Source organism: Mytilus galloprovincialis, chromosome 8 (assembly GCF_965363235.1).
Source record: "Mytilus galloprovincialis chromosome 8, xbMytGall1.hap1.1, whole genome shotgun sequence".
In the NCBI taxonomy this organism is placed as follows: domain Eukaryota; kingdom Metazoa; phylum Mollusca; class Bivalvia; order Mytilida; family Mytilidae; genus Mytilus; species Mytilus galloprovincialis.
The window spans coordinates 74,669,961-74,691,670 of record NC_134845.1 but is presented as its reverse complement, the minus strand read 5'-3'; the positions used below and the strand labels follow the sequence as shown (position 1 = coordinate 74,691,670).

At 31.0% G+C, this 21,710-nt stretch overlaps 1 protein-coding gene across 17 annotated transcripts in view; it reads right to left on the bottom strand.

Annotated features, from left to right (window-relative positions):
- Positions 1–21,710, bottom strand: part of LOC143042562 (C-Jun-amino-terminal kinase-interacting protein 4-like) — a 74,592-nt gene that overhangs the window by 33,320 nt on the left and 19,562 nt on the right. For 8 of the 17 annotated variants that reach the window (XM_076214962.1, XM_076214963.1, XM_076214947.1 and 5 more), the window contains 8 exons: positions 19,975–20,032; positions 19,239–19,295; positions 17,910–18,060; positions 17,345–17,541; positions 4,715–4,741; positions 2,853–3,032; positions 2,017–2,040; positions 915–971 (listed from right to left, as the gene is read on the bottom strand). In XM_076214962.1, the coding sequence (XP_076071077.1) occupies positions 915–971; positions 2,017–2,040; positions 2,853–3,032; positions 4,715–4,741; positions 17,345–17,541; positions 17,910–18,060; positions 19,239–19,295; positions 19,975–20,032 (751 nt within the window). The remainder of the gene's footprint in view (positions 1–914; positions 972–2,016; positions 2,041–2,852; positions 3,033–4,714; positions 4,742–17,344; positions 17,542–17,909; positions 18,061–19,238; positions 19,296–19,974; positions 20,033–21,710) is intronic. The other 9 variants (XM_076214950.1, XM_076214953.1, XM_076214960.1 and 6 more) reach the window with 5 other exon arrangements.

Sequence of the window (21,710 nt, the reverse complement as noted above, 5' to 3'; positions counted from 1 at the left end):
TCAATCATTAATTTTAGTGTTCAACACAGTATTCTAAATATTCTAGGGGACGAAATCAAAAGTTCAATGAAGGATAAAAACTTAATTCACATAGTTTTTTCACTGACCCCCACCCCCTCTTAACTTAATTTGGGAAAAATTGATTGACTCATATGGATATTTGAATTAAGTTTTTTATCTTACATTGATCTTTTGATGTCGTCCCTAAAGGCTTGTGTGCAAATTTTTTTCAAAACAACAGAATAAAAAATCCACGTAAAAATTGAGCTCATCAGAAAGTATAAATAAATTTTAACCAAAATATCAGAATGTTCAGGAGACATTTCATTAAATTCTTGATGGCCTTTAACAATTTAATCTGGTTAAAAAAAATATATGAATAACAAACTCCTATTGGATTAAATAGTCAGCTTAAAGGAAAATAAACAAATGCAACCAACAACATCTAAATATCAATGCAGAATAATGCGTTCAATGCATGCAGTCTGACATTTATAATTTCATACTGAATTTTTAATTCAATGGCTTAAACTCATGAACAATGTTTCCAACAACAGTAAGTGACAATTTTAATTTATCTGTATTTCTTGGCTGGTAGTATGCGCCAAAATGCTATGATCCTTCTGTACATCAAATTTAAATGATCATATCAAAATCTTTTGTTTCAAACATGAACAGAAGTCATCAAGAAATATACAAAGCAACTCCTCTTTATCATGTTGATATTAAAAGAAAATTGACATAGGAAAAATGAAAGACAACTCTGTCTACAAAAATGTGGTGCAGTTTTTTGCTGTTATGTGTACTAAATGTTCTCCTTAATTTATTGAATGCCACAATACTTGGCTGTTCATTTTGATAAAGGTAAATATTAAATTCAACATAAAATGTCATTAATATTATATTTAACATACACTGTATGTTGATGTGCTAAGACAGGATCTTCTAACAGTGACTCTATTTTACTGGATCTAAATAAAGCAGTTCAGATGCATAATGATTACAACAACAACAAGCAAAACAGAAAACAATGAAAGCTCATAGATTTATCATATTGATAGTTCTGTACAACCATATTAAAACATTCCTAAATTCCTTCCCTTTCACACTTTAATTTGTGTACTGTTCTTTCTTTCACAATTTGTAAAACAATTTCATATTTGGCAAAGAAAAGCAAATTTCTCAAGCACAATTAAAAAAAAATATATTATGTTCAAATTTTTTAAAAGTAGTTGCACGAAGGAATTGTGGAAAACAATTTGAAGTAAGTTGTAATCTATTTTAAGCTGAAGAAAATATATATGTTAAATGCATAAATAAATCTATGAACTTTTAAAAATATGCTGTAAATTCAGAAATTAACATGTGATGATGGCAACTGTGCATTAGTAAATGTAGTGTACATTATACCAGTACTATGATAACAGTACATGTGCAGTACATATTACAAATGAGATACTTTGATATATGCCACACATAATCACAAGCAAATTTTCAATAATATTATCAAGATCCAGTCATTAATTTTAATTTCTGAATATACAATGACAAAATGTAATAAAACAAAACTGATGAAATAAAAAAAAAAAACTGTTCAAACATGCATCACACTTAAGTTGATGGCTTCCCTTTGATTGCCTCTGATAAATAAGTCACAAACTTTTGTTTTGAAGTTTCTGAGTTCCAAATGCTTGTTTGAAATTTACAGATTGGCCCAAAATCTTTCATTGGACATGGTAGGCATTAATTCCATCAAATTTCATTCTTCATAATTTAAACTGAATTCTATTTGCTTTATAATTTTTTTTAACACAATTGGATGCAGATTGTACCGGCAAGGAAGAAACTATGTGTTCATCTTGAATATTAATATTCCAAGCGTTAATAATAATCAAAATTTTAAGTTAGCATATATAAAGAATGAAATACTGGAAAGCATCTAATTAGATTTATAATAGGGCATTATAGATAGTGAAGCTAACACCATTTAAATGAAAAATCTGTGAAACTGTTTACCCATCATCAGCTGGATTCTGTTTTCTAATACAGTAAAACAACATTAATAAAAACAATATTAATTTAATGATCTTGCTGATTACAGGTTGGCATACTAGGAGTCGATTTCACAAATAAAAGAGGGACGGAAGATACCAAAGGGACAGTCGACTAAGGTTTATTGTAAGTAGTAGACCGATTTGTTCATGACTGAGGAACCATCTTAGTCGTAAGTTTTTTATGTGAAACTTACTCCAGTGTCTCACGTCAGAGGGGAGACACTTAAGTTTGTTTCTGCATATCAGCATATTTTTATCGGATCTCCAAAGTCATAATAGTTAAGTTTAAACATATTTAATTATAGTGGATTGGGAAACAAGTTTTGCAACTTATATTAATCCCTTTCCACTTTGCGGGTACGAGTGCTGCCTTGTAGCGGCATTAGCCTGCTCTTTTTCTAAATCTACAAGGGTGAACGTCTTTAACGTGCAAGAGATATGGCTCTCTCTTAACACGGGTCAGCCATTTATCGTCCCTTAATAATAGGATATCAATCAATCAAGTATAAAATTAAACATCAGTTTGACGTGCTATTAAATAGTTTAAGCATGCTACAATTTGACAATGACAACACATAATGATGCACGAAATATGTTTGTACTAATGCATATCAATGAATACAACAGATACTTAAATATACTTTTTTTCTGTGAATTGATAGTTTTGCTTCTTTATGATAAGTGCAACTTAGCATTAAATGGATCCATTGCTGTGATTTATTTACAAAGATGAAATACTGTAAAAATACTTGACAACATTTTACATTTCTCTACATTTGTGATACACAATTTACTTACAATTCATCCTGCATGAAGTCATAAGCCTTTGCTTTGTCCCCAAGATTGTAGCTCTTCCTAGTCCTCTTATTGGGGTCCCCTACAGGTTGAACTTGTGTAGTAGGGGCATTATACTTGACAGTTGCCATTGGATACGGCTTCTTGTTTGGTTTGTTCGAGGAACTGAACAGGTTACTGAAGCTGAAATATAAATAAGTCTTAAGCTAATCCGGGTGATAAATACATACTACCAACCTTTTTTAACCTTTGAAAAGAAGAAATCCTCCACTGGGAAGCATATCTAATGTAATTGTATTTAAGGCAACAGCTGTCTTCTTTATCTCAGATCCTGACTTGATTCCAATAGCTGCTAAGCTAAGTGCAAAATAGGTCAATATTTGCAATTCTTAACCACTAAAAAGTTTGTAGAAAAAAAGGAAACCCAACTCCTATTATTTTTTTCACATGCATTGAGAACTTTCTGTTGAAGTGTGCAAACTGTCTGAAAATTGCTTTAATACTTATTATCGCTATTTTGTGCATTTTTCTTTTGATTTTTTTGGTTATAATTTTTCATATCATGCTACTCGCTTGAGATGGAAAAATTATCGCTAGAAACTAAGGAGGCATGTTGCGTTGCTGAGGAAATTGACATGAAAAAGACATTGTAGTCATAGGTAAAATTGCGATAAACAGATTATCATTGGTCATCTAAACTCAATTGATTTTCTCGCTTTCGCTGTACCAGCTCAAGTGAGAAAATCAATCTTGTCGAGATGATCAACGATAATCTATAAGTACAGACTTCATCAATTAGAATGTTTAGAAAAGTGTTTTGGTATAAAAGGTATGTCCACAATATGTCCAACAGTGTAGGGGTATATATTTTTATATGTTACAAGACAGCCTAGTTTTGATTCACAATGTTTGACATCCATTTCCTAAGTTATGTATAAATAATAATAATAAAATCTAAAGGTCAATAAGAAAGATATCTCACAAATACAAATCTAGTTACACATTTTATTTTTGCCACTAAGAACTATTGCGTCTTCGGTCTGATCTTACCAATACTTTTTTTTTGTTACCCTTACTTTATCTTTAACTATAATTAAGTTCAAACACCTCTGAATATTATAAAGCCATGAGGAATTAAGGGCAATGTTGGGTTTAAGGTATAATGCCATTAAGTGTAAGAAATGGAAACATGCAATATCATATGAGACTGGCAATCTAACTAAGTCTGAAAAAATGTTTGCTTTTTTATTTATGGTTATATAAATAGCCTTATAAGTATATAGAACAGCATTCATACACAGAAACCAAAGCTATATTCATAGGACTATGCATCACTCACCTGACATTTAAATATAAGATTTACTCAATTTGCATACAAGTATTAAATTATGTGTTTGAATTATATGTTATCAAGTTGAAGAGAGCAAAAAACACCAGATACATCTTTTACCTATTAATAATACTGGTTCAAATATTTTCAAATTTCATTGTTGTTTCAGAATCAACATACAACTTATGGGGGCACAATCTTTTAAATCTTTGGTGAAATCGACATTTTGCCATGGAAACAGTATTAAATGCTAGTAGCTGTACTTCAAATTCAAAAATCAATCAAGCAAATAACACTCAGCTCCAATGAGTTTATACCAAACATATATTCTATAATCAGTGCAAATCCACAACCGTGATTGGTGCAATTAATTTTCTATGTGGGAAAAAGATAGCAACACTTCTAAGTTGTAAATCTGTATGATTTGATCCTCTAGGAATGTTCAAGCTAGCAGTGTTAATGATGTAAAAGTTACAGGTTTCTAAGTTAGTCTAGGAACATGCTATGTTAGGAGTAACTCGTGGCATTCACATACCTATTCAGTTTCTTAGAAAATTCTGATCTATAAAAAATAAACAAGTAGGGAACATGTCATTCAGTGAGTCATACACAACATACAAGCAGGGAACATGTCATTCAGTGAGTCATACACAACATACAAGCAGGGAACATGTCATTCAGTGAGACATACACAACATACAAGCAGGGAACATGTCATTCAGTGAGTCATACACAACATACAAGCAGGGAACATGTCATTCAGTCAGTCATACACAACATACAAGCAGGGAACATGTCATTCAGTGAGTCATACACAACATACAAGCAGGGAACATGTCATTCAGTGAGTCATACACAACATACAAGCAGGGAACATGTCATTCAGTGAGTCATACACAACATACAAGCAGGGAACATGTCATTCAGTGAGTCATACACAACATACAAGCAGGGAACATGTTATTCAGTGAGTCATACACAACATACAAGCAGGGAACATGTCATTCAGTGAGTCATACACAACATACAAGCAGGGAACATGTCATTCAGTAAGTCATACACAACATACAAGCAGGGAACATGTCATTCAGTGAGTCATACACATCATACTAGCAGGGAACATGTCATTCAGTGAGTCATACACAACATACAAGCAGGAATTCATTCAATAACATATATACAACATACTAGTAGGGAACATGACATGAACAGAGTTTAAAGCAACAAATAATATCTTTGGTTTTCCCATTTGAATGGTTTAACACTAGTAATTTTGGGGCCCTTTATAGCTTGTTATTCAGTGTGAGCCAAGGCTCTGTGATGAAGGCCGTACATTGACCTATAATGGTTTACTTTTATAAATTGTTATTTGGACGGAGAGTTGTCTCATTGGCACTCGCACCACATCTTCCTATATCTATGTCATTCAGTAACATATATACACAACATGCCAGCTGAAGGACGCCTCTGGATGCGGGAGTTTCTCTCTGCATTGAAGACCTGTTTGTGACCTTCTGCTGATGTCTGTTCCATGCATGATCGGGTTGTTGTCTCTTTGACACATTCCCCATTTCCATTCTCAATTTTAGCATAATTCAAGAAAATGTCATTTAATAGCTACATATGTACATTCATAGCTCTACAATCTGTCAATACCTGTACCTTTACATTGCTCAATTTCATGTTTTGATTTAACTGTTAATGATGACTTTACACTAAATCCATTGGATGTGTACGATTGATGTTTTAGTCTTTGATGCATGATTTTTTTTAGTTGTTATTGGCTTAAAACTAGCACTCAGTAACTGTGTCTTTTTTATTGTGGAGATCTATAGGTACCCTGCCATGCCCACTTTTTGTTTTTGCTAAAAATGTTTCTGCTTTGTATCCGTATGATGTGAGTAAAGCTCATTTCAACTTATTTGTATAGTTTGTTCTTATGTTTTTCTGTTACACCACTGTTCCAGGCTAGGGGAAGGTTGGCCCACCTTCAAATTAATTTAACCTAACCAAGTTCTGTATGTGCCTGTCCCAACTTGGGATCCTGAAATTATGTGGTTTTCTCATTTGAATTGTTAAACATTTGTCATTTTTGGGGCTTTTTACAGCTGACTATGTGGTATTGGTTTTCCTCGTTGTTGAAGGCTGTAAAGAGACCTATAAATGTTAATTTTTGTGTTTTGGTCTCATGTTGTCTAATTAGCAATCATACCACATATTCTTATTTTTTATGTATGTACAGGCATGGAGCATGTCATACAGTTAATTAGGCCAAATAAAAAAAGATGTGTTTCCTATTACCCTACCGTCCCTAATTTTGTTTGAGCTCAAAAAAGCCTATACCTAAAGTTTTCAGTAACATATATACACAACATAGAAGCAAAGAAACATGCAACACACACACACAAGTAACATACACAGGGTTATACATAAAACACATAAGCAATGTACAAGCAAGAGTATACAATTCATGGACAAATAGACAAAGCAAAAGCATTAATTGCTTTATAAACAAATTATTAAAGAAAACTAGAATATATTGACAGGAATTTCTTCACTTTCATTTGTTCATTCCACCTTGATCCAATTTCCTTTTAATTGGTGAAGCCATCGGCAGTCAATATTAGTACAAAACAAGTAAAAAGCTGGTGCACACAGCACAGCACTGAACATTTATTGAGAATATTCAAGAGTTAACAAGAATGTGTCCATACTACACATAATACCCCAATCACACTATTATTTTCTATGTTCAGTGGACCATGAAATTTGGGTCAAAACTGTAATTGGGCATTAAAATTAGAAAGTTCATATCATAGGGAACATGTTAACTATAAGTTTCAAGTTGATTGGACTTCAACTTCTTCAAAAACTACCTTGACCAAAAACTTGAACCTCAAGCAGGACAGACGAATGGACAGACGGATGGACAAAGGGACTCACAGACTAGAAAACATAACGCCCCTCTACAATCAAGGTGGGGCATAAAAAACTAGTATGATTTAATGGATAAATAAACATGTACAATTGGTATTTTCTCCTGTATAAATGTGTTCTAATTCATATTTGGATACCATATGAAAGAAAACACATTTTTTTGTATCAGTTACTTTGACCTTTGTTTCCAAAATCATCAGTGTCTCCCCCTACCCTATATTTCCCCTCTGAATAAGTATTATTACAAGTAAGGAAAATTCATGATTCCACCCTGAAACTATTTTTCAAAAACATTTTTATGTTTACTAACAATACCTTGTCCTTTGCCCTAAAATTCCAATATCATTTCAGGTTTTCCCCATTTCCTATATCTTTCATCTGTACAAGTTTGATTCCAATCAAGTAAAATAACTTGGCACAGTTGCCATCCATTTTTTTTTTAATCATGTCTTATAACAGTGACCTTGACCTCTGGCCTATTGACTCAAAAATAAATAGGCCTTGTCCCCTCTGCTTTTTCTAACACCACCTTCAAGAATATTAGAACCTGTATTTTACTTCCAGTTTGGTAAACATATGTTGCGTGGTTGCTGTTTGTTTATCTGTTACATGTATCACTAATGTTTACTTTCCACTTGTCTTATGTATTGTAGTTTGTGTTTTTATTATGACAGGTTTTAGATAGACTAGCCTTAGAATAGAAGGTCCCTGATGCAGCACACCAAAAAATGTAAATATATTTCTATTGGCCCACACCAGTGATACCAATATATAGTTTCATGTTATAACCATGTTCTGAACATGAACAACCAGACTGGACTTAACTGGTCAACAAGTTTACACCTAAATAAACAATACACAATAAATGTAATACAACTTTAGGACTAGACAAGGCTCCGTGTTGAAGACCATACCTTGACCTATAATGGTTTACTTTTATAAATTGTGACTTGGATGGAGAGTTGTCTCATTTGCACTCATACCACATCTTCCTATATCTATGATATTGTCATTCTGATATTTCTGTCCCCCATCATAATCTATTAAAGTTTTCATGATATAAGACAAGACATTTTACCATTGTCAAGTGTGTTGTCTTTTATCCTAAATGTTGATAGATTGACAAGAATGAATAATTTCATATCAGATACCCTACTGATCATTCAGCTTAAGTTTTGTTCAATTTGGTCCTTTGTTATCAGAGAATAGTTTACTACAATGGATGCAAAGTGATTGCAAAAGCTCAAATGGCTCATATAAATCTAACAAAGCAAAAACTATGTAAGGCTCTTCTGTCCATATCCAATATTATCAAGATTGATTTCAAGGAAAAAAAATATTAGTATAAGTTTTGCCATTTGTTTCATTGAATGTCAGACACTCATGATTGTCATTTGATATCACCAATGATTACCAAAGAAATAAGTTTGATGCAGACAATGTTTCATTATTATTTGTATATGAAGTACCACATAAGAATATATGATTTGTATGTATGCATAATGATGGTAGTGTTCATCTTTTTTTTTCTGCAATTGATATCACAGAATATATTTGAATATTCCTTCTTATAAGGGGGTCTCATTGGGGGGTTCCGATCCAAGATCCCGCTTACTGTTTGGTCAGATTCCCGTATCCCGCTTACACTATGTACGTAAGCAATTCTCATTTTTTGGTCATTTCCCGGGTCCTGCTAGACCTCATTTCCCGTTTTCACGACAATAATTTTGACTTTCACGAGTCAGGCTTACAAAAAATCGGCAATCCCGTGTCATGCTTAGACCCCAATGAGACCCACTAATAACAATCAGTTTTTAATGGCTTTGTGTAGGTATCTTCTTTAATTGGTGTTTACCTTCCAATATATGTTAACACACTGACCACAGAAATGTTTTACTATAAAAACATACATACTGATCTCTACTAAAAAACTGTATTCAACTTCAACAATGCTTTCAGATCTTTTGAGTTTCATCAAAATCAAATTAGAATCTTATTGAGGATTTATATACACTTTCACTGGTTTTCACTGTTTTAACCCCAATATGGATTTAGCTTTCCATTGAAGAAATTAAAAGTGTTTTCACTATTTTTCAATGTCTTAACAGAAAATTTAAAATACAATGAATAAAGTGGACTGGTTGCTTTGAAAACATCATTAGAGCAGTTGCAAGATTAAAGTCAATCTTGGTAATCTAGGTAATCTGATAGGTGAATGACTGGTTAATGTCCAGTGGCAAATTTCAGATGAGGACATCATAATGTGATACAAATATAATCTTTGCTTTATACAAGACATACACCCGGTGCTGGAATTTTAATGTTCATTGAGCCGATTTGATTTGATTGATTACGATGCAGGATTTGTATTTCAATCAAATCGGCTCAATGAAGAATATGGCATGTTAAACAGTTTGATTTCCATTGTGATGACTTATGTCCCATGAATGCTTAACAAAGGCATTATTTCAACATCGTCAATCTGAGAAGTTCTGTGCTATTATTTTTTACCTGGGCCAGGTCACACAAAGGACTTGAAAATAGTATTTGCTACTTCTCTAATAAGCATGCTGCATTAAGGAGTGAGAACAACGTTTGGTTGGTTTGGAGTAATGTGTCCTGGTTTAAAGGTGACATGTCCTTTTGCAATCTGTTACCTTACTTTTGTGAACATTAAAATTCCAGCACCGGGTGTATGTCTTGTATAAAGCAAAGATTATATTTGTATCACATTATGATGTCCTCATCTGAAATTTGCCACTGGAAATCAAACTGTTTAACATGCCATATTCTTCTGTGTTAAGTAAGTATAAAAATATTACAGTACTGTAAATTCTGAAATTTTTGTATGCATTAATTATATTTTTTTAACAAAATAAATAAATGCTAGATTTATTACTGTGATTTTGGAAAGAGATGCATACAAATAATTAAAATTGGAGTTTTTATTCTAAAACCGCTTTTCCATTATAAAAATTATAAAAACATCACAAATAATTTCTGAATTTACAGTATTAATATTAATTCAATTGAAATACAGATCCTGTGTCCAAGCTTTGCTTACAAGGATATAACAACCCTCTGTTTTACCTTCTGTTCTGGTAATTATTACATCAACAAATGAAATTACTGCAGACAAATTTTTGAAGCAGGGTTTACAACAGGTCTTTTAAAAAATAGTAGGACACAGCCTTTTTTTTATCCCTGAAAGCAGGTACGATGCAGGATTTGTATTTCAATCAAATCGGCTCAATGTAAGCATTTAAGGAAAGCTTAAAGAGAATTCACACATTAAAGATAAATATATTTTTAATTAAAACTGTACAACATTCACTAAAACACATGCCATTCATGCATTTTTAAAATCAGATGAGTTAGATATAACATAGAAATAAATTTGGCACAAATGCATATAACTTGTGTTAATAAAATAAAAAGTCTGTATATGTATATATATATATATAATATCTGCCATGTAAACACTAAAACTTTCCCCGAAGTTTAAAAGTCATTAAAACACGATGTAGAATGGGTAACAACTAGCACCATCTTCACATACTAACTGGGCATGAAACTGAAAAGAAAGGAATTATAGGTTAAAAGATTTTCCCAAAAATATATGTTAAAAAAAATCCTGTTTTTCATTATCTGATTTTAAAATTTGCAAATGACTTGTTTAGTGAATGTTTACATGCAGTTTTACAACACTGACTACAGGCTAGCATTTAGTGTAAATATGTATATAAGTTAACAAATCTGTAGTTTGTTAATGATCTAAAAATAAAGTGATATCAACAACAGCTTAAGATTTAGCTGAAATTATTACTTTTCATGCAAATCATATCAAATTTTGATAAACTCTAGATTTAACATGTATCTATTTTGGAATAACAGATAAGAAATTTGTTAACTCTTATTTTTTAAAGAATCAGATTATGTGTCAAAACTGTAAATTATGTTACACACAAGCATGCCATGTGAATATCATTTTTATCTAATTTTCAAGAATTTGCAACAAATACCAAGGATGTATTTATACAAGAACTAAATTTTTCAAAGATCAATTCTAAATTAATTTAAGTACATATGAATGAATCATGATCCTTCCTGCCATGAGATTTTTTTTTTCATTTACTCAAAATTTACTTCCGTCTTATAATTTTGTTACATGTCTAACTCTTGAAACTTGTCACAACTTGGTTCAAATAAGTCCCTTAAACTTCAAAATCAAATTATGACGAATTAAGTTGACTGCTGAATTCTTTTCATGTGATCAATTAGTTTCATAATGACACTGTGGCAGGAAGTTTGATTCAACATCTGAATTCTCCATGACTGTTAAGCATGCTGTATATAGTCAAAAACAGAGGTTAGTAGAGAATTCACAAAGACTAGTAAACACAATCAAAGTTTTGGGGTTCCAATTTTTGATTTTGCAACATCGTCAACCTATCTTCATCTTACAACATTTTTCAATGACCAATATTGTCAAGACTTCAATTAGTTATAAGTTCATGCCATGTTCAGAAATACAACAATCCAGACAAAAGCAACAAAAACTTGAAAGCAACAAAATACTGTTGATAACAATAAAACCTTTGAAAAATATTTCAAGGAATTCAAATATTTCAGTACTTCAAGGTATTAATTACTGTACTTAAATCTTGATTCTAAGTCATGAACAGAAATGGATAAAGCATAAATGATTGAGTTTTTATTCCAAATAATTATGCATTTTGATTGTGTATTTTGTATTAGTCGTTTTGGGAATTGCAAATCACATTTTCAAAATTAGATGTACCATCTCTGATGGTTCCTTAAGGAACCAGTTCAGGCCAATGTTTTGTTATTTGTTCTTTGCTGAGGCCCTTTCTATTTGAAGTCCTCACTTCTACTGAAAGGGTAGCCTGATAAAAAGGGGCTATAGTTTGATTCATTCTGTGAAAGATACTATAGCTAGTGTTGATGTTGCTATGTTTGTGAAGTAAACCCCTTTTATTGCCCCTTTCAAGATGGACAAGCCACACGTTCATGCTTGTACACATAACTACATTTCATCCTGGATATACACAAATTATTTGCCACTGGACATTAAGCAAACAACCGTCAAATGTTATAAAATTCAAATCTCAACTTAGGCCACCAGTATTGTAAGGTTTGCCTGCCGAAGGGATATCCTTATAGATGAGAGAAAATGATATTTTAACACCATATGCAATTGATTCAAGTTAGTGCCTAAATTTCATTTCTTTTTTATTAGTTTCTTCTGTGTTTCCATATTTTCATTTGTTTCAGTCCAGAGGAATCCTATGGGAAAAAAGTGTCAAGAAAACATCTTCTAAAATAATGAAAAACACACTTAATATCTTTGATCCATATTGATAAAATAAGTTATTCAATTAAAATAATTTTATTAAAACAAACATATAACAAACATTTTTAATCATGCAATAACATGAATTCATTTTTCTTCACAAAATAAAAAAAGTATTTAAAATAACAATCAATTTTAATCTATTTTTACAAATAATTAAATTTATTTTACAAATATTTAAAATACCAATAGGGATCAATATGGATCAATTAATTAAATTATGTTGGCATGCAAAAAATAGAAAGAACAGGAAAACCTGGAAAAATAAATGTGAATTAATTTGTCAATAAGGATGAATAAGAAATGTGACAGAATGGACTTTGATCTCTTATTGATCCCTAGTGATTTACATATATGGACCAGAACCTGAGTATACCTGTTATCTTTGATATGTCAAAACTACTTTAAGGTCTAGTCGAAGTATTTCAAGATTTACTAGTAAAAAGTACATTAAATTTAAGAATAATTGTGTGCATCTATTAATAAAATTATGAAGAATGGACAAAATATGAAAGACTTTGATAAATTTGCGTACAGTCACTAGATTAAAAGTAAATTACTTCGACATGACCTTTAGGTTAAGCAAAATAGTCCAAAAATAGTAAAACAGTCTCAGGTATGTATTAGCTGGTCAATACAAATAAAATTAACCTCAGTTCTATGATTAGCACCATTTAATTATTGATTATAGATTGATGTCTATTTAAATACATTCATACCTTTCTAACATACATGTATGTACTATCATTAATGTAATGAAAGTCTATTGGAATGTGAATGAATTTCTACACTCAGAAAACACTTGTGCAATAAATATACATATATATTTGTAATGCATAACGAATGTTACACAAATTGAATATGTGATTAAAATCTTCTTTATGTTTTTGAAAATGTGTTTTAATCAGTATATATAAGTAAATGATAAAACAGCTACTAGAGATTCAAAGTTAAATGTTGGACGTCTAAAACCTTGTGTGTCCTATAAAACTATTTACCCAAAGAAACAAACCATACAATGATTTTTGGACATCAAGAACATTGTGTCCTTTAAAACTATTTAACCAAAGATGCAAACTGAACAATGATTTTTGGACGTCTAGAACATTGTATGTGTCCTATCAATTAAAACTATTAACCGAGATGCAAACTGAAAAATGATTTTTGGACGACTAGAACATTGAATATATTCCATAAATTAAAACTATTTCCCCAAAGATGCAAACTGGACACTGAATTTATGTATTAATATGACTCTACTACAGAACCCTCACACAACACAATCTAATCACAACCTGCTACTTAGTACAATTCGTTGCTGGATAAAACATTTAATAAAAGTCTTTATGAGCTATGTGAATCTAAAATTTCTAACAAACTTATCAAAACTTAAAACACTTAAAGTCATCATACAATAAAATATGAGTAGGATTTCAAATATCAATATCAGTGACTAAAACTATGATCTAATATTGTGAGTCTTTAAAAAAATGTCGCTGAAAATCTTACATTCTCTTCCAACATTTGAAAAGAATAAAGCTTTTACTCCTAATAAAATGTATGTGGAGGAAAAATAAAATTTCAATCCCCATTATAAAAGTATCAAGATTCAAAAAAGAAAAGACAACACTCACAACTAGAATAACTATAAAAAAAAAACAACCTTAACAAGAATACACTAACAATAATGATGTATTAATCCTCCTTAAGGAGATCATGTTTGCATGGATCACAAATATATTATATTAAAAAAGGCACCAATAGTCAGAACTGAGGTATTAAAATAAAGGTTGACCTGTACATTGTAATTCTTGTCAGTTTTAATAAAGCTCCTCCACTCACCTATTTTTATATTTTTTGGTTTTATAATTTGGAAATAATAAAATAAGTATTGAAAATATCTAATCATAAAGTCAATTAAATTTCAATTCCAATTTATAAAGAAGGAAGAAATTAACTATTGTCCACAAAATATCATCATTTAATATATATGTGGTCACAAAATATCATGATTCAATAAATGATATATTATACACAGTGTTCTCCCCAGGATTTTGGGATAGCACCAGGGTAACGCGTGTCGAAATGATTTGTACAATATGTCGTGTCGCGTTGCATCGCTTATTTTTTCTTCTTCTTAGTTTTTGTGCCATTACCTTTTTGTCTTGTTTACTGTATGACTTTGGGTAAAAAAAAATACTGGTAAAAAAAAGTAAATCAAACAGTTTGTATACTTTAATATCTTTTAAGAATAAATAACAGAAAGCACTTTTAGTCTCTAACTAGTCACTTTTTATACTTTGATCAAGCCAATTTTGTCCTTATACTTGTATAGTTACACTACACATTCCCCATTTTTGTTAGATTACACCATAACAATTAACGTTAAACAAGATTAAATTTTAATGTAGAACCGTTAGTAAATTAAATACTATTTTCCATAGCTTTAGACATGATTCTTTTAGACATCAATAAAATTATTATTAAAATCATTATTGTGTTATTTCATGATGGACATGAAAAGTATACTTATATCATCTATGTGGTTGTCATGTCTAGCTGAGTTCCAATCATTGTAAATTTATTTTGTAAAAGTTAATCATTAAACTTCTTTAATACTCTTCAGCTATATATATGAAATGGATGTTTTCAACAACATACAGCCCTAGCTCAGTCAGTAGATGTTTAAATGGATATACTACCTATTTAATATAATATGTTTGTGCTTTAATAAAAGTATGATTGTCAAAAATAATTTGCAATATATTTTTGTTGGTATATTCAAAGAAAGTTTTTATCCTTGAGGTAACATCCTTATATAATTTTGCATTCAATTTGTACTTTATTTCTATTTCAAATGATGGATAATATTTTAGGAGCACATTGTTGTAATACGCTTAATCAGGGGAAGTAACTCAAATTTTAAAAATACGCAAATCATTTATGACCAAAGGCTGGAGTAATAGAGTTTATTAACAAATGTCTGCTTGTCCCTCAAAAGTCTCATAAGTCTGTAATCATTAAGTTATGATCTCTTAATTAATTAAAACACAAGAATCATGTTCATCGATTAAATCCAATCATCAAAGGTAAATCGATCACGTGGTGTAAACAATCTTCTTGTCAGAAACTGGATTGAACTGGTTTGAACTGGTCAATTTTCATCTGAAATGTTATACCCCACGGAAAGGTTTACCGTTATTGATTTTTTTACCGATAATTTTAGCACCACGGTGAAAAATTATACATCGCGGCAAGACCGATACCACCACGGTAGAAAATTATACATCGCGGGCCCGTGGTCCTTTAAGGGCCTGGGGAGAACACTGATATTATACACTTGATTTTATATATAATTAATTTCACTGTTTGCAGAGTGAAGTCAACTGTTTGTGAAGTACAAGTTTAGGTCGCCCTTATAATCAATCCCATACCCAAAACAGCATATTATAAATTTATAAGTACTACACAATTATTTGATTTTATAACTTTTTTCATCAAAATTTGATGTTAAAGAGATTTGATAATCAGATCAACTATCTTCATTCCAGCTACACCAGAAAAATGTTATGGATTTCTTTAAAGGCAATAATATCTAAATTTCTGGCGGAAATGGATTATTTAGAAAAGTTCTGAATTGCACCACTGGAATAATCTATAAAAGCAATAGTTTTCATTGGGGTCAGAATAAATTGTCTCCAAATGCCTAATAGAAATCTATCTGGGGCTCTTATAAAATTTTATTCTTCAAATTGAATGTGATGCTGTTTTAAGTATGGTTTCAAACAATTTGTGTTTTGGGCTTTCCCTTCTTGTTAGGATTGCTGGCAGGAATCGGGTCAGGAGCTACAAGCTGACCAAAACTGAAAATGGAAAATAATAATTGATTACATCTGAATATTTTTTTCGGTACTCATTCTTTCCTCACCTTCAAATTATCTTAGATAAAATAAGATGCTGAGTATACTCAATTTTCTACAAACTCTTTAAAATGGAAAACACTTTTTGCTGACATCTAGAAATCTGATTGAATGTGATCTATTGTACCACTTTTAACTTTATCACAACGTCTCATTTCCCGTCATAAGTAGGGAATTTGAATTTAGCTTTCTTTCTTATATCTCTATATATAAGAATTTAGCTAAATATCAGGACTATCAAGACAATATCGAATTGCCATTCCATCCTTATTTTATGAGAAGTTCTAGAAGCACTTATGGTAGATTGTTTTGATAAATATATCTATAGAATAAAACCATAGCCTGGTATATTCCACAAGTTTTACTATCAAAAACCAAGATTGTATCATAAATGCAATCAATTTATATGTTAGAAATATAATATATATCACTGCTAATAAATTTGCATGAGACTAAGTCGCCTACAAATGTTAGCATAAATAAGTCAATCAACAACTTTATAACCTCTTTACTGATATAAATGGGAAAAACCTTATTGCAATTAAATAGGTGTAGTATCCTCCATAAGGATGACTTGATATAGATTTCATAACTTTTTTAACTAAAAATTTTCTTGAAATTTCCAATTGTGACTAAATTGGATAGTATTTCAAATATTGATTCATACAGTTCTATAAATCTTGAAATTTTGCATTTTTTAAACATTGATTTCATACCTCCACTTATTTTTCTCATTTGGTTTGATTACAATGAGAACATACTTTATAGTTCTTTTTAAAATCATCATCACTTTTAAATTGAAATTGTGTTTTTGTTTATCTGAATTATATACAATATTTTGCCTGCGAACACTTGCCAATAGTATAAAAATCCCCCCTCCTTTTGACAAGACAACACATATGTTTAGCACATCAACAGACAACACTTTACTTACAAGTTCCAAATAGATGACTTTTTCTGTTTTTGTGTTGTGGCTATTTCTGGGTGTTCTCTAGAAGCTCTGATCATCTCTGTCCATCGAACAGCCTCTTGTAATTCCATTAATCGTTCCTTGTATTGGTTTCTCTCCATCAATACTCTGGCCATTTCTACCCTAGTAAACCTCTTTCTTTGAGCCATTGGCACATCATCCTAAAAAGAGGATGTTATATATCATTCACAGTTCATTCAACAAAACAATAATTTCAGGGTTTGAATCCACCCAGATGGTATCTTTTGTGTTCAGCGATTCAAGATGTAGGACAAATGAGTGCTAAACCCATTGTTCATGTAATGAACATCAATACAAACCGTATTTGGGTCAGTTTGAAAAACAGAAGTTTAAAATACAAGGTACCAGTATTTGGATAATAGTTGAAGAACTTGTTATTGTTAAGGGTCTGATAAAATCTAAAAGTAAACATGGGATTTCACTTATTTTTCAATCAAAATGTTGTTTTTTTGTCTTAGCCTTCATTGTATTAATCAATACTCAAGCAATATATAAATATTAATAATACTTCTTCTTCTCCTTCTTTGGCTGAGTTTGTTTTCTTCTCTAATTCTTCCTTCATTTTTTTTATTTCGTCCTCCTGTGATTTAATCCTGTCTTGTAATTTAGTTTTTACTGTTTGTAATGATGATAATTCTTCTCGACATATTTCTAATTCACTGTCAAATACAAAATATTTAAATCAATCATACTGATTAGTAGTTTCATTATTTTAAAGAACTTGTTAACCGTGAACTTAACTTGGCTGTTGTCTGCTCTTTGATTGGGTTGTGGTTTCTTTCACATATTCCCCATTCTCAATTTTATTAACATATATGTTATTTAGATTTGACCTAATGCGTTGGGTGTGGGCAACCATATCTATTTTATGAAAAGTTAACACATATAAGAGTATGCAAGAAAGTCAGTCTGAAAGGGGAGACAATTAAAGATGTGAAAAAGTTACAGTCTGAAAGGGAGACAATTAAAGATGTGAAAAAGTTGTAGACAACAAGTAAAGGGTGATTTTTTTCTTTGTTCTATCACAACATATATAGATTTAGAGCTGGATATATTGTATAAAGATCTATCAGTTGTTGAAGACTGTATCTTGCCCTTATGTCTATTGATTCTTTATGTTGCTTGATTACATAACATACAACAAGAATGTGTACCTAGTACACAGATGCCCCATCCTATCATTATCTATGTTCAGTGGACCGTGAAAAAGATCATATCTAGTGATATTGTTGGCTTTTTTCAAAACTAACTCTTCCCTTTTTTATTGGGAAAAAATGCGTCATTTTTATCAAATTGGGAAATTTATAATAAACTATGAATTTGACTGGAACTTGAATTTGCAGATCCCCTTTCAAGAGGTAAACCCTCATTTGAAATAAGACCCCTTACTGTCACTGATGATACAAAAAAAGACCCTCAAATCTGCATATATAGTCATTTTAGGCATGACAAATGTTTAAATGAGTGTTTTTCAGTTTGAATCCATGCTCAATTTCTACTGGTACTTAGACTGCACTGTTTGGGAAACAAGTTGTCTTTTTGGGAATAATTTTAAGCCATTTTTTTTTCAAATTGGGATTCTTCTCCAGAGGAAAAAGCCTGTATTCTCCAGTAATTTTAGGCAAACAATATCACTGATATCAGAGGTAACATGTGTAATAAGTTTCAAATTGATTGCACTTTAACTACATCAAAAACTACCTAGACCGAAAACTTTAACCTGAAACAGGACAGACTGACGAGCAGACGAACAAACAGACAGACGCACAGACCAGAAAACACAATGCCCATAAATGGGGCATAACAACATGTGGCATTGAGGAAAACATGAACTTACCCTGTAAGCTCATCAACTTTGGCAATTAAATCATCCTTCACTATATTTAAAGCATTCCTGGAAAAGATACAATGTCATATATAGGTGAGTTTATATTAAAAATAAATCCAGTACTAAAGAGACAAGTTGCTCACATTTTAAAGTTATAATTAAATAGATTGTCAAGTAATTCATCAATAAATTGACTGAAAAAATATGGCAATTACTTACATAAAGTCTGTTTTATTTTTACAAATTGATTGCTTATATATTTTAAATCAAATCCAATTTGAAAATATGTTATTCGTTCAATATTTGTTAAAAGCCACTAATTAGGAGAAGTTATCTCCATTCTAATGAAGCTGACAGAAAACAATGCTAAAACATGTATTTAAAATCTGTCATATGCCGTCTGCGTTTGCGCGTACGTCCCATAGCATCAATTGTCAATTGATGCCATGTAAATAAGTGACGTTATCCAATCAAAATGAATGTTACAAACGTTGTTGCATTAGAATTCAAATGGTTTATTTACTGTGGATTCATTTATTTTCGTGGATTGCTGAAAACTTGCATATTTGTGGATAATGGATTTCGTGGTTTTGATAATCTCTGTATACAAAGAATATTGAAAATATGTTATTCGTTGAACATTTGATTTCGGTGTTTGATTTTGTTGTTCACCTATACACACGAAACCAACAAATAATAATGAATCCACAGTATTCTACATTTTTTTCTGTAACATAAAACATACTTGGTTTCTAGTAATTCTGTATTTTCTAAAATAATATTCTCCAATTCTTTTCCCATTCCTGTAATAAATAAATGACAACTTTTACAAATACTGTATTCATATGAAAAACAAGAATATTATGTGCAAATATCACACTATTACATCAGGTGTTTAGTGAACCACAAAATCTAGGACAAAGCCCTAATTTGGTATCTATTCTAAATAAATTCACATCATTATGAAAATCTGTTAAGATTCAAGTTGATGTGCCCTTAGTCAACCTAATCTTTAACCTGCATTTAACTAAATTTCAATGGGATAGGGTATACAAGTGATATTTCTTTTTCTCAAACATTTAAAGCTCGTTAAACATTGAAAGGAAAGAAACAGTGCTTGTTTAAAATTCAGATCAAATTTATTGAAGTTTCTGGAAAAAATTCCATCACATTGATAGCAAAAGTTTAATAAGATTTGACCTCATTGTCTGATCAACATTTTCTGCTGTCAATAACATGTTTTCTTTGAAATTCTTTATCAAACGAAGACAACATTTGCAACTGATGCTGACGAAAAACATGCCTAACAAACATGAATTTCTGTTAATTCATGCAAAAATAAACTCAATTAACTTTAAAACAAATTAATCAAACTACATTTACAGAAAATAGTAGTCAGGCACATATTAGTAAATGACATGCACAAAGGCATTACAAACAATACTAGACATAACAATTGTCTTGCATTTTCATAGCTTCTAAAGCAATGTTTTGGAATTATGCAATTTTTTAATTGTTCATTTCATTCAGAATAAAAAACCAAAAATATAGTTCCTGAGCAAGTTATATTTGTTTTAAGGACAGAAAAGGAAGTATTTGACATTTTTAATTTTCATTTCCTCCTTTTAAAAATATTATTAAATGACTTGAAAGAAACTTTTAGTCTAAAAAAATCACTCAACATAAACAGTCATGTTTCTTCAAAAGCCTTAGGCCAGACTTTTTATTTTATCTGTTTAACGAGAAAATTTGTAAAAAATTAGGGTCGAGGGGACGAAATAAAAAAAAAAAAAAAAGTGCAAAATTGGTCCAGTCGACACTAAAAATAAAACCATTATAAGTGATTTTTTTTTTTTTTTTTTTTTTAAGTATTTATCAAAATACAAGAACAATGAAATGAGAACAGACCAGCATATTAACCCAGAGAAATATAAATACATATAGTTTATATATGGCCCTGGTTAACCCTTCTATTAATATAAACTTAAAAACTATGTTTTGATTCTGTATTTCCACTAATATAGATCCATGGCACCACTCAAATATACATGTATCAACCTCGCTGCATATACACTATATATGTATATACCAGTCACCCAGTCAGGAACCTTTTAGTGTATGCAGAGACATATATAATGTGTATATATATGTCTCTGGTGTAATAGTCCCAGAGATAAGCAACTTTAACCTATAAATTGAAACAATGCTTATACATGGAAATATATACATTAATCAAGAAGATCTAACCAAAAGTATGTTAATGCGTGTGGAATGCGTAATTTTCCCTTTTGGGATCAATTTTTGTCTGTCAGCAGTGCCATTCATGCGTCTGTAGTCATTATCGCAAGAATCCAGATTTCGGTCATAGCGGGTCCGTTTCCGATGAAATCCCGATTCCAATCCGTAGTTCTACAAATTTAAATGTCAGACGAAGAAAAATTTACAAAAATAAACGATGTTTGATACGCTATTTGGAAATAA